This window comes from Populus nigra, chromosome 4, assembly GCF_951802175.1.
Source record: "Populus nigra chromosome 4, ddPopNigr1.1, whole genome shotgun sequence".
Classification (NCBI taxonomy): domain Eukaryota; kingdom Viridiplantae; phylum Streptophyta; class Magnoliopsida; order Malpighiales; family Salicaceae; genus Populus; species Populus nigra.
Genome location: NC_084855.1, coordinates 15,908,732 through 15,923,415, shown reverse-complemented (window position 1 = coordinate 15,923,415; position 14,684 = coordinate 15,908,732). Strand labels below are relative to the sequence as shown.

General features: G+C 33.3%; 2 protein-coding genes across 2 annotated transcripts; one reads left to right on the top strand and one right to left on the bottom strand.

Moving 5' to 3' along the window:
• The first annotated feature begins 4,230 nt into the window (after nucleotides 1–4,230).
• LOC133690915 (phospholipase A1 PLIP2, chloroplastic-like) lies at nucleotides 4,231–8,261 on the top strand. The gene is made up of 5 exons (XM_062111194.1): nucleotides 4,231–5,094; nucleotides 5,827–6,333; nucleotides 6,608–6,667; nucleotides 6,899–7,315; nucleotides 7,401–8,261. The coding sequence occupies exons 1-5, from the start codon at nucleotides 4,471–4,473 to the stop codon at nucleotides 7,977–7,979; spliced, it is 2,187 nt and encodes a 728-aa protein (XP_061967178.1). The 5' UTR covers nucleotides 4,231–4,470; the 3' UTR covers nucleotides 7,980–8,261.
• Nucleotides 8,262–11,698: 3,437 nt separating this feature from the next.
• On the bottom strand, nucleotides 11,699–13,587 carry LOC133690939 (uncharacterized). Its single transcript, XM_062111222.1, has 3 exons — nucleotides 13,279–13,587; nucleotides 12,896–13,115; nucleotides 11,699–12,081 (listed from the first exon to the last, which is right to left on the bottom strand). The coding sequence occupies exons 1-3, from the start codon at nucleotides 13,470–13,472 to the stop codon at nucleotides 11,866–11,868; spliced, it is 630 nt and encodes a 209-aa protein (XP_061967206.1). The 5' UTR covers nucleotides 13,473–13,587; the 3' UTR covers nucleotides 11,699–11,865.
• Between the last annotated feature and the right edge of the window lie 1,097 nt (nucleotides 13,588–14,684).

Below are 14,684 nucleotides of genomic sequence, written 5' to 3'. Positions count from 1 at the left end.
ATCAAAATTCTTGATGAAGGGATATATTTACACCGAGAAACTTTTCACTAAAAGGTTAAGTCAACTCATATATAACCTTTCAAATATTTGAAGGATGATGATATGTTACTAGACATTATACTTAATTTTCAAATATAAATCAATCAATTTGTTGAATTAATAATAAGTTATATTGTTTAATCTATTCAATCCAATTTTATTTAGAATTGCAATTTATATTTGAGTCAACTTATCTAATGGGTCACATATATAAGAAGCATAAATTAGAAATTAAACTGTGATAATTTATCAAGTGTAACTTGATTACAAACAAGTTTTAAAAATTGAAGAGTATGATATAATTAATACAAGGAATTGCAATTTTAGACCTAGAAAAATCAAGTAGAGACTTGATTGAATAAGTTTATAAAATTATTCTGAAATAATATATGTGATATTATTCAGGGGATAAATGAATATTTTTTTTCATTTATAAAGTTATCAAGTTTCTTTATAAATAGAAGGATATACTTTATATTTTATATGTTGAGAGAAACTACATTACAGATACAGAAATACCTTAAAACATAAAAGAAAGAGCTAATATTCAAGGGCATGTCGATCTCTCTCTCCTAAAAGGATTTTAAAAGATTTTTCATTGGTAGTTCGTGTGGATCACTGTTAGAGATTGAACACTTGGACAACTTGTAATTTGCAATAACCTAATCTTGAAGAAGTCAATCAAACCTTAAAAAAAAAATATGATTTTTAGATAATATTTATTTAAACCCTAAACAATCATAAATTGTCTAACATAATTTTTGAAACTCCTGAAAAAAAAAATTAAATTATCATTTCCATTGTATTTATTTATTTTGAGAAACCCAACACTGTCACCTTTGGACAAGATCATTGTTTGAAGAGTTTTAGTTTATCAAAAATATTTTCAAACTATAATATAAAGGAAAAACACCCTAAGACAATTGGAAGATTATGTTTTCTAATACCCTAAATAGAAAAGAAAAATGCATATATATGATTGACCTAATTTTCATTTTTTGATGGAGATATTTTTCTACATCCGAAAACATGTTATTTTTTTTAGAAAAAAAAGATCCATCTCTCATTATAGAAATTTCTCCTATTTAATACATGATAATCCTTTAGATCATTGTATGTTTGATAATATTTCTCATATCATAAATATTCTAAAAATCAAAATTATTTTGCCATGATAAATAGGTAAGTTTCATTCTAAAATGAGGATCATTAATAAAACTAGAGATTTTTTTTCTAATGGGAGAAATAGTTAGAATGTATTTATGTGGTATATGGTGTGTGTATGTGTGTATGTATGTTGGATATTAATTGATGATCTATACGAAACCAAATATAAATTCCTAATATAAATCCAATAAAGCCACTTAATTGTGTGGATATTAATTGATAATCAATACAATTAATAAATAAAATTTAAAGTTAAAATACTTAATATATAATGGTAATTGTTCAACCAAAAGAAAAATAGAAGAAGAAATGTTTAGTTTGATTTAATTTATAATGCGCACCCTTTCGGTGCTTTCAAAATCAAAATAATGTGCAATTGTTAATACTACCCAAAATGAAAAGCTTAGAAAAAGACAAAGTTATGAGGTTGATTTAATAGTTAAAGAATGTATGCTATATTCTTTTTCAATTTATCGAGTTCAAACTTTGTAATTAATATTAAAAAAAAAACTATTATGTTTTTCAATACATTATTTAATGTAAATGTAAGAATATGTTTCTAAAATTGTTTTGAGAAATCATTTAATTTTGATTTACTCGTAGACCAGTTAAAAATATCTCATAGATTGATCATCAAAAAAATTTATAACAACTTTAAGGAAATTGATGTCCAAAAAATCCAAGTAGTTTGGGGACAAAGTTTATATTTTAGATAATCGGTTAATCTTTTAATTTTGACAATTTGTTTCATTTTTCCTAGCCAAAGTGATCGGTGATTGGTTAATACCTATAAAAGGTCTTTTTTGATGAATTTTTGTTTTTAGAGAAAATACAATGATATTTTAGAGAGATACTCTGAAAATAAATATGTCATGGAGAAGAGAGATTGAGAACTTGTTTTTTGAAAGATTTATAATGTATTTATAGCTCATGAAATCTCATCTTTTTATGGAAAGAATGGGCTAAAGTATAATTTTACCCTTATAGTTTTAATAAGAAAAAATATCATTGATATATACATTAATGAGGGATAAATATTAATTACACAAATATTATTGTTGAAAAAAATATGACAAATTGTTAAAGAATTTTAACACATCTAACAGTATATTTAAAATCAAATTATAAATAAAATTAAATTCAATCGATAACCTTTAACAAAACAATTCATATTTTTATAATAAAATACTAAATCATATAATTGAATTAAATTATACTATTTAAAATATCTATGAAATCAAATTAAATTAGACTAGTTTATTCTTAATTTAAATACCTACGTAATTGAATTGACTTGTTTATTTTCTACTCTTTTAAAGTCGACTGATGCCTCTAAAGGTAATTTCAAATCTTTAACTTTTTGAAGAAGCATCATGGTTCCATTATACTTCATTTAAGATTCTTATTGGACTCATGGAGACAACTTGTATAAGCTAAAGAAGTTTTTTTTTTTTTTTCTTCAAGTTATTCATAAAATATCCTTGAATAAAATCACCACAAGCCGATCCGATAACCTCAAGAGTTTTTCTTGTCAGACTATTCTCCATCAAAAAACAATTCAGGCATGACAAGGTAGAGATAGAATTGGGTCTTGTTAATGGTGATAAGAAGAAACTAATCCACTTCCACTCATCTACCTCTGTAATAAACATATGATATACTTCAAAAGAAAGTAAACTAGTTCCTGTTTTTGAACGTGAATCATCTTCCTCATACGCTTGAAGCCTTCAACCATGGTTTCCTGACAGTAGATTATCAACTGCAGAACTCATGACTGTAACAAGAGCTGACAAGCAAATTACTTAACAACTTTTGTGGTTTCTTTTCTTTGATTTAATCTATGTTGTTGAAATCTTGGATGGGATAAAAAGATTTGATCTTTTCTGGGCTTGTAAAAAGAGAGATTTTGTTAAAAAAAACTTCATGGCAGAGAAGGACAGGTATTGGCTATGGAAAGAAGATGGACACACTAGCACAATAAGTATAGTTTAATTGGTCAAGTAATGTGTTTCTTCTATGAAAATCACTTATTTGAGTGTTATAAATCCTAAAATCACTAGAAATTTATCTAGTTATTAATTTTAGTGATTCAAAAGATTAGTTAAAATGCATGTAAGTTGACTCGAAGATCAATAAATATCAATAAATAATCCTGAGAGATGTAATTTAATTAGTTAAGTTCTAAATTTATTCTTGATTGAGTGCTATAAAATCACGATCACTGTAGATTCATGTGGTTGTTAATTTTAAAATTTTAAGGTTTTGAGAGATTAGTTGGTGTGAATATGAATTAATCCTGATATACCGTTTACCGAAAAAACAAAAAAAACAAGGTGGACAGATTATAGATACGTTCGGTAACCATCAATACGTATAAGAGACGTGTAAACTGTAGAGCAAGGACACCTATGTACACATGGAAGAAACAGGCCAGAAATTAGGAAAGCCTTACGGACACGTCGCCTGTGGATGACAGGGTTTTATTATTATCTGCCTCCACAGGTGACGTGGTATTTCAAGATAAATCTTCTCTGTCTCGTGGGTCCCATCTTCGCACGTGTTCTATTAGGGGACCAGACTTCCTTATGCTGCAACACGCTGTCGATGCAGAGAATCGCATCCCATGTGAAGGAGAAGCAAAATATATAAAGAAAGAAAGGAAAAAAATAATAATAATGTTGTTCAATACAGTAACGACGCCGTCGACAGACGACGACTATTTTAGTAAATATATATATATAAAAAAAGGGAGAGAAAAAATGGGAAATAAAAGGTAGCTAATCTTTTGCGTGACAAATGGCAAACCTTTAATGGATCGGACGTCCTCAGGTTGCAACACGCTTTTGACATAGAGAATCATTTCATTCAATGCGAAGAAGAAGCCAACAAAGCAAAATAATCATAATAACAGTGTAGCTCACCACAGCAACGACGTCGTCGATAGACGATGGCTATTTTAGTAAATATACATTAAAAAAAAAAAGAACAAGAAGCAGCGAGAAAAGAACGGGGAAATAAATGGTAGCTGAGCTAACCAAACCTTAGCTTTCTTTAAATTTGCACCCCTCTCGAAGATTTTGTTAGAGCAAGAAAAGAAGAAAATAAGAAGACGGAGGAGAGAAATTCGAAGATTGTGGTTTGTCCATAAACCTCGGCGTCTTGGCTTGGTAGAAATTCATTGGTAGGCAGACGCAACAGAACAGGAGAAGCAAACACAAAAATACTCTGGTAGTTTATAATAATAATAATAATAATAATAATAAAATGGATAGTATATGCTTAAAAACAGCTGGGATTCATGGGATAGCTTCAACCATATCAACCGTGAGTGGATCCCAGGTGGAGGCGCGTTCAATTACGAACGCATCTCAGCTGAGTGCGGTTGCGAGGGATAAATCGACGGCGCCTCAGAAAACGGCGTCGCCAACGTTCTCTTTTAGTCTTAGACGCCCTTGGCAATCTCTGTGGTCTGGAGGAGGTAAGAGTACCAGGTACAATGGGATGGCTTCAGACGATGCCGTGTTGGTGGAGAATGGGGTGGAGGGCGAGAGCGAAGCAATGGGATCGAGTGAAGGGGAAAATGGGAACTGGGTTTTGAAGATTTTGCAAGTGAAATCACTTTGGGAAGATGAGAGAAAAGGAAGCTTTGGTGGTGTTAATGAAGAGGTAAGGAAAGAAGGTGATGCTGCTTTGGTGAATGATGAAGAAGAGGAGTGTGATGTGTGTAGAGTTGGAGACGATGATGAAGAAGAAGAAGGAGAGAAAGAGATTGAATTTGATAGAGATTCGTTTTCGAGATTGTTAAGGAGGGCCTCGTTAGCTGAAGCCAAAATGTATGAGAAAATGTCTTATTTGGGGAACTTGGCTTATTGCATTCCTGATATCAAGGTACCAAATCTATCCATTTCTTTCTTTCTTTTCATTTGCTTTCAAGTTTATTGCTTTGATCGCTGTTTTCTCGCGCTGGAGATGATAGTTCTGCGTAAATATTTCTTTCTTATGAGGTCTTGGATATGATTGGTGGATTTATTGGATCTTGGATCGACCTGTACATGGTGGATTTTATAATTTTGGTGATCGGATTTTCTTTATTAAAAGAAGATGATCTTAGTTACTCTGCTTTGTTGTAGATGACTTTCAATCGTATGGCTTGTGCTTTTTAGATATTCAAATTTTCTGTTTTCCTCCCTGTTTGGGGAATTTTTTATTTTTTCTGAATTCTCATTTCAAGTGTCTTTTTGTCGAATTTTAATTCGTTGGGGAGCAATTTTGAGTATAGATCATTACTGTGCTTGCACGCGAATTTCCTGAGTTTGTTGTGATCCCTTTTGTTAAACAATGTTCGTAGGACGCCACAGCTGACATCTGTGAGATTTGGGATGCTTTAGTTTATTAAGGTTGTTGTTTTAGCTGTTGCATGTTGTGCCTGTGAAGCCAAAAGTGTAACTGGGCAAAAAAGTGCTCAATTTGATACTTATTTTCTCTGAATTTACTGTCTCCGCTGTTCATTATCTTATTTTCTGTTCCTTGCTGATCGAGAAATTTACTGCTTTAACGTTGCAATTTAAATGTCTTCAAGTTGATGAATTGAACTTTTCTTCCTTCTTTTGGTAAATTCAGCCAGAAAGTCTCTTGAAACGCCGTGGTCTCTTCTTTGTGACTTCATCAATAGAGAGAAGGGAAATGGCCATGAGAACTGAGAAAAATCATGTGCCACCTGAAGATGAAGATGAAGAAGCAGAAAGCACGATTGCAAAGGATGAGCTGGAAGGCAATGAACAGGAGAATGCTGGGAATCGCATAAGTGCCTCATCTGCATATCAGATAGCTGCCTCTGCTGCTTCTTATTTGCACTCACATACAAAGAGCATACTTCCTTTAAGATCCTCAAAAGCTGATACTAGTGAGGATTCTTATCAAGGAGGCAATAAAACCATTGGGCCCATTAACACAATGAACCCAGATGTGGCATCTTTTATGGCAACCACTGACTCAATGACAGCTGTGGTTGCTGCGAAGGAGGAAGTGAAGCAGGCTGTTGCAGATGATTTGAGTTCGACACGTTCATCACCATGTGAATGGTTTATATGTGATGATGATCGGGGTACAAGATTCTTTGCGATTCAGGTACCTCATATTAATTTATTCTGTATAGTGTAAATTGTGGTCTGAGTGTGAGGTAACTGGAGAATGGTCAGTGATCTCTGTTTATAGATTGCATCTCTGTTGAATATTTTAGACTGTGATCCAAAGATCATATTCCAGCTTGCAAAAAATGATTCCCACCGGACCAGTCATGACAATGCTCAAAGAAACTTCTAATTTGATTGTTATTAACTTATTGTTGGTATCGTCTTTGTGACTATAATCCTCAGGCAGGTTCTTATTTTCTGATGTGCAGGGATCCGAGACACTAGCATCTTGGCAAGCAAATTTACTGTTTGAGCCAGTCCTGTTTGAGGTAATAATTTTTTGAATTTTCAAATCATCATTCACTCTGTTCAAAAAATTTACTTTCTTTGCTGGTATAGAATGTTGGGAAAAAGTTTTAGCAATTCAAGCATTATCTTGAGAAAGACTGCTTAATGTTTAAAAGACCTCTATTCTGCAGACATTTAGTGCAGTAGAACAGCGTGTTAATTCTGTACATAATCCCACAAATTGATAAATGTGATTTGCCTTTGTGGTTTAGGGATTGGATGTGCTTGTGCATCGAGGTATTTACGAGGCTGCAAAAGGAATGTATGAACAGATGTTACCCGAAGTTCGTGCCCATCTAAAATCTCATGGCAGGGGCGCTACCTTTCGTTTCACAGGGCATTCTCTTGGAGGAAGCTTGTCGCTACTCCTAAATCTCATGCTGAAGATAAGAGGTGAAGTGCCAGCCTCTTCCTTGCTTCCTGTTATAACATTTGGTGCACCCTCCATCATGTGTGGAGGTGACCGTCTTCTTCGGAAGCTTGGCTTGCCACGTAGCCATGTTCAAGCAATTATGATGCATAGAGACATTGTGCCTCGAGCCTTCTCTTGCAATTATCCTAATCATGTAGCAGAACTTTTGAAGGCTGTTAATGCAAACTTCCGGAATCATCCTTGTCTCAATAACCAGGTAAAGTTTCTCTTAAAGTATCTACTTAATTGTATTTTTTTATCTTGATTATTTTACTAACTTGTTTGTGTACTTTTTATCACAGAAACTACTGTACGCTCCAATGGGGGAGCTTCTGATTCTGCAGCCGGATGAGAAATTCTCACCTCACCATCATCTTCTTCCATCAGGTAGTGGTCTATATTTTTTGAACTGTCCACCGTCTGACACCAGTGATGCAGAGAAGCAGCTCCGCTCTGCACAGATTGTGTTCTTAAACTCTCCGCATCCTCTTGAGATCCTAAGAGACCGCTCTGCATATGGTTCTGAAGGAACCATCCAAAGGGATCATGACATGAATTCCTACTTTAAATCTGTCAGGAATGTGATTCGCCAAGAGCTAAACCGCATCAGAAAAGCCAGGAGACAGCATCGCCGCAAATTCTGGCTTTCCATCGTGGCACCGCATGGCAATGATGCCAGTATCCTTGTAGGTAGGCCTGTGGGATTTATGAACATGGGCCAAAACCAATTCAACTTCTCAGGGATCTTGCAGACTGGGAGAGAGTCCTTGAAACGGTTCAGTAGGCTCGTTGCATCACAACACATGCATTTGCTTGTGGTTCTCATGTGTCCTGCTCGAGTGTTGCTCTTCGGGGCATACAGTACAATCAATTACCATTGAATAGCCTTGTTGTCTTAGGCACATTCTGTCTCGTTGGTGGAATATTGTACAGGCTGCAGGCACATGGCAGGTAAGACCATTAGATTATTCTTTATTCATTGCTTCCACCCAAAAAAAAAATTAAATGATTCAAGTTTTCTTGGCCCTTTATCGAAATATTTATGTAGAGTCGAACTACAATTGAATATTGATCAATACAATAGAATTACAGTTTGAGTTCAGTCATGAACTCACAAATTGTCTTCTCTGGTGAAAGTAATCTCATTTTATCCTTGATGCTCAGCTTCGAGTCATCTTCTTTTCTGACTAAACTGATTATTGTTGTAGCTTGCGGTATTTGTCTTCTTAGGCTGTCTATATGCGAAAAGACCTCAACGTATCAAAGACATGAAAGTGAGATATGGCGTAGGTAGGCGTTACAAACACGATATTCCAGTTACTCAGTTCATCGATGTCTTGTGGACGTTGATTATTTAGCTATCAAAATATCTTCGTCAGCTCCTAAAACTATCTGAAGATCACAATCAGCCCATCAATAATTTAGCCATGCCTTTATATAGTACGCAAACCCCAGCAGATAGATATCATTAGGAAAACCTGTCCACTTTCGGCGAATCCTTCAGCTTGTGAAGCTCCTTGAACATTGATTTAGCTTAGCTCAAAACGCAAGGGGAAGTTTCAATTTCATGGACAGCAAGTGGGAATCTGTGTCCAGAGCCATTCGATGACCCACGTTAAGAACATGGAAACTTACAAGTAGGACCATGCACAAATAGACAAGCCACGAGGCTAAAGTCCTGGTCTTGCTCAAGGGGCTGCACTAAAAGGCACGATTGGAGACAAAATAAGCGTCCCCAAGCCGTAAATGTCTGTGTTCGGAACACATATCCATCCAACAAGGCCTCGTCAGCCAGCTAGATTATGGATGAACAGTCGGTGAACTTTTGAGCCTCCAACTTGCGTCTTGTACAAAATACGTGTCGTACCGGCTTATAGTTGTTGAGTACCGTCGTTTTCATTGAATGTGTCATCTTCCTCAAGGTGATTTGAATGATTTTGTTCTGCCAAATAGCCTCAACTAAGTTCATTGGCCGCTCTATAGATAGAAGAACAAAAAATTTAAAGCACAAAATAGAATACCTGTGATGTGTCTTTTAAAAAAATAGATTTTAATTATAAATTAAACAATTTTTTTATCTAATATTGAGATTAAAAAATATATATTTGATCTACATACATAAGTTAACATGGGTTGATATGTGAAATTCAAGAGAATAACCTTGAAAAAAATAAATTGAAAAGCTCAATCTTGAATTAATTCGGTTAAAGGACAAAGTCGATAAAAAATAATATTTATTTTAGAAAAATTAAATGAACTCAAGTCAACAAAGCAAACTTGCGATGCAAGTCATGCACGTCATCGAATTTAATAAATTTTTTATCTCACAAATTACTTTTTTTAATTATATGACAATAAATTGCTTGATAATCTTTTGTATCAAATATTTATTTTAGAAATAAAAATACCACGATAGGAACGTGGTGCTAAGATAGTAAAAATACATCATTGATAACAAATGATGCAACTATATTTTTTTAAAAAAAAATTGAGAGGTAATAAGCATTAAACTAAAAGGAAAAGAAAAATACTAATAGTTCAAATTATGTGTATTAACCTATTAAACCCAAGTATAAAAGAAAAATTCAATTGGTTTCAACAATTCTTTTATTATTTTTTAACTCAAATATAAAAGATCAAGAATCTTAAAAAAAAAAAAAAGCCTTGGCTCGTGGGCCTTCTAGCCTAACCTGTGTGTCTAGACCTATCTTCATTTTTTTTTACTTTTTATTCTGCCCTATTTTTTTTTTTAAAAAAAGTTGATGATATGTTATATGTGTTTGTAAAATCTAGCAACCTTTGGTTGCTGTAAAAAACAAGGCTTTAATTTTTTAAAAAAAAACTCATTTTCAACCTATTTTTTTACTCAAAAGGCCAAAACACTTAGAAAACACCATGATAAACCTATACATAGCCTAAAAATCAGAAAATAGCTTAAAAATAAAATTAACCCAAACCCAAAAATATTATCACGGTCAGACCTCCCTCCTTGGGTAAGGAGAAGGAAAAAGAACATCAAAGTAAAATTACTCTCATGAAATGAAACTCATTGACACTAATTTCAAACGTTTTGGTGGCATGAATCATCATAAACGATGACTTTCTTTCTCTAAGTTGGAATCCGATATCCTTTCTCTCTTCCTTTATAAAAAAAAAGAGTTGAAAAATAAGTAAAATAAATTTTTATACCAAAATTAAATTTTAGATAATTAAAGGGACAGATCAACTATAAACCTAAGAAGATAAGGGAGTAGATAATTTTTTTATATAAAATTCAAAATCATCACCTATTTTACCTGTTATTTTCATTTTGATCCGTTATTTTGATCATCTGACTTTTAATCCAAACCTTTTTTTCAAAAATATATGCAATTAGACTTTAGTTTGGGCTAAAAAAACTAAATTGTGTTAAAAAAAAAGTTCAAATATCAAATTAATTATTAAAAAAAAAAGACTATTACAGTCCATTTATGAGATAATGAACATAGTTGGGAGCTACAATCTTTTCCCATATGAATTAGTTTCTGTTAATTGATTTGCCCTTTATTATGCTTGAATCGAGGGGACATCGGGATGGAGAATTCAATCGAAAAGTCGAAGGTGGACCTCCAGGGAAAGATGCCAGAACTTTTGAGTGTGACATTACAGGTGGTTAGGCCTATGATTAATAGGGCCGAGCATCCAGATGAAAAGCATTGACATGGAAAAGATGCACAAACCATCATTGCGATATTTCGGTGTTTATGGGGCAGAGGTAGGATAAAAGGCCGGAAATATCATAGAGAGACGAGCACAAGTTTTTGTGTGGAACCCACGCATGGCACTCTTTGATCTCTTGTTAAATAGACCCAAAGACCCACAATTCATGGGTTGCACTCGCATCACAAGTCCTTGTAGAAACAGATAGATAAACTAATCTGGTGACTAAATTTCTTCCCATCCCTTTATAACAAACATTTTAGTACTATGAGATTTGTTTACAGAGCATCCCTAATTCAGATAACTTGGAAGAATGAACATGGAACTCATCTGTTTCTAGAGGGTCTGCTTACCTTATTCTAAAGTTAAAAACAGGAAAGATCAGTACCTACTGGATAAACCCAAATAACCTGTGTCCACACTGAAACTAGTTATTGGGCTTCTGACAGGCAATTAAGTTCAGAAATAATCAAGACCCATAAGAGGATGGATAAAGATACGTCACCAGGGCCTTTCCAACGGATTAAGGTTTGCTGCAAACTTGGCCTCCTTGTAACATTATTTCAGAGTTCATGCTCTAATTTCTTTAACACTAAGCTTAATTTGTCCCAAATCCGTAATGTAATTCGCCATTAAACAAAACAAAATTCAGTTCAATAATACAAGTATAATGTATTTTTAAACAATTGATCAGCCTGGATTTGCTCAAGCATATCAATCGATCCAGGACCTAATCAAGGTCGTGGCATGAGAATCCCACCACCACCACCGCACAAAAAAAGGACATGTTTATACTATGAGGTTACTGGCTATGGGGCATACAGTAGGGAGAAATAGGCAAGAGGTCATCAAAAAGATTCAATCTACAACGTAAGCTCGAAGTTCATCAAAACACATTCAATAACTTTGGAGAATAGGTGTGCAGAATTTATTGCTAAGCATGTTCTCACAACAAACTTCTTAGTCTTGACACATTCAGAGTATATAAGTTGGCACGGGAACAATCAGAGAATACTAATGGTAAAGTAGACAAGTCCATGGCCAACTAATTTTCAAGAATATCACAAATTACAGATTAATCTTACCTGCCAAGTACCACGAGTGCATGGCAAGACTGCCAAATGACATGATATTAGCAAGGGATGATAACCCATGAATCATTCCAAATTTCTTGTTCATGGCAGCAAGCTTTGGATTGGCCTTCGCCACTTCCCTGTTCTTTGACCATCCAACTTCAGTCCCAATGTTCTCTTCACGCTCCACCTTGTGCCTTTGCTTCATCATCTAAACCACCAAACAAAGAAAAGAATTCACAAAATCAATCCAGAACGCATCAATAAACTCGGACATAAAAGTCAATGGCAGCCTCGGAGTTCAAACAGTATTTTCCAGGGGATTGAATATTATTAACTCAAGTTTTTGTGTCTGGTAGTTTGGTCATGTTTCTTGAGGGAAAAAAGAACAAAAAAGAAGTATTTGAGAATCAAGGAAGAATAAAAAAGATTAAACAATTAAATCATGATGGAAAAAAAAGAACAAAAAAGAGGTAGTTGAGAATCAAGGGAAGAATAAAAAAGATTAAACAATTAAATCATGATGGATTTTCGTGACCTTACCAACGAAAATCTCCAGTCAATCAAAACAAATTCAAGCATTTGACCAAGTTGATTTAACCAATTCAACCATTTGAACAATGAACAAGAGGCAGCAAACCTTTTCTATTTCTATGTTTTAAAAATAAAAATAAAAAAGAGTGCAAAACAACAATGAAAATTGAAAATGAAAACAATCATCAAGTTTCGTAAGACAACGAAATAAAGATATATTGGCATGTTTGGTGTTGCTTTTGAACCTTGTTTCGATATTTTTTTTATTTTTTTGGTGATTTTAGATCGTTTTAATACACTTTTAATACACTAATGTTATTTTAATTTGATATGAAAAATAATATGATAACAAGCTCTACCTCACTTTGAATTCCACGTAGTCACATGGCAGGAAAATTCTACTTCCAATAATTAACGAGGAAAGGGGTAATTTTAATACACTTCGAGAGTTGAAGTGCACATAACTAATATGAACAAAATGTAATTTATACCTCAATTGTCATTGGAGTAAAGACAAACAGATTGGTGAGATTGAAAGCAAAAGATGAAAGCAAGAACCCAAGCTGGTACTTCTCTGCAGTGGATGCTGATTTCCATGGATGCAGATAACCAAACGCTGCCACAGAGATTGCACAGCAAACGCCCACCAATAAAAAATACGCAGGAAACATCTTGCTTTGCAAATTACCAAACTGATGCCTCGGCAAGTTCCTAGATAATTTCCACACGATTTAGTCATCGCTAAGCAATCATTCCCAGTGAATTGTTTTCATTATCATTATGAATTTCCGTAGAAAAATCATTATATATTAGGCATAATTAAAGTAAAAAAAGAAGGGAAAATGAAATAATTAGCAAGGGTTAAAACTGATACTTGAACATGATGATGCCGCCAATGAAAGTGACCCAGAGAGCGGAGCCAAAAGCGGTGGAGAAGCAGAGGAGGTGAGCCAACTTCAAGTAAGCGGAGAGATGAGTGACCGATTTTGATCCGAACGTTTCTGGAGAAAAGAGCACGCCTATAGCAAAGAATGCTATCGCTGCTAGGAATCGACTTAGCCAACCCATCTTTCTCTCTCTCAGAAGAATACTTTGCCGCAGGAGATTGAAGAAAGGGAGGAAAGAAGGATTTTTTATTTTAATTTCTGAGCTGCGGGTACAAATACAAGAAATTGGTGGTTGTTTGAGACTTTAATGGTGGCCGGATTTAGTTGGTTTGACTAAAATGCCACTTGTAATTCTTGACAAAGAGTAATTTCGATTTACTCCTCTTTTCCTGAAAACAAATATAGATATATAAATACACTAACCATAAATGAATAGAAAACATAAGATAAATATTTTGCGCTAGGCCAGATTAGTTTTTATTTAACATAAAAAATTAAAAAATATATATAAATTTGATTAATTGATTTAATTAGATTCAATAAACTTGGTTAATCTAATAATATGATTGGAAAAAAAAACATCAATAACATATAAAGCATAAAAAATTGACAATAATTTAATTAAAAAAAAACATGCTAATAACATGAAAATATATCTTTTTAATATTCTTAAAAGGTTCCTATGATATTCTTTGTTAACAAAACAAAAATTAAATGAGAACGGGATGATCATATATAAAGTAAAATAAAAAATATATATATGAATCTCAAATCTTATAAAAAATAATGTTGACTGATGAAATTGAAATTTTTTTAAAAAAAACCCAAGTTTATCTAAGCCATCAAGTTATATCCATGATCTAGTTGTGAGACCAAAATAACTCCATGAAAAACAAATTAAATAAAATCATGAAGCTTCATTATCAAATGAATTAAGTGTTGAAGGTGCAAAATAAAAAAAAATAAAAAAGCAACGTAAAAAAAACTTGAGTCAACCTTAGTAAACTCGCTAAATTTATAACCTGGGACATGAGGTCGAGATAAATCCATAGAAAGAAAAGTGAAAAAATAACGATTGCAAATCCCCAACCAACACAATATTGAAAGCTAAAATTGAAAAAAAAATCAAATTTAAAAAAGAACTTAAAAAAACTAAATCCAACACGGTCTAATATCTTAAACTCGTGACATAGGTCATGAGATCGAATTGAACCATAAAAGTCAAAACAAAAAAAATCATGAAGTCAAACTCTCAATCAAAAAAAATAATGAGGGGTAAAATTAAAAAACAAATCAACAAAAAAGGATCCAAAACAAAAAAAAAGAATTGAAAAGAATGAAGACCAAAATTGATATAAAAAAATGTTGAGGGATAAAATTAAAAAAATACAAA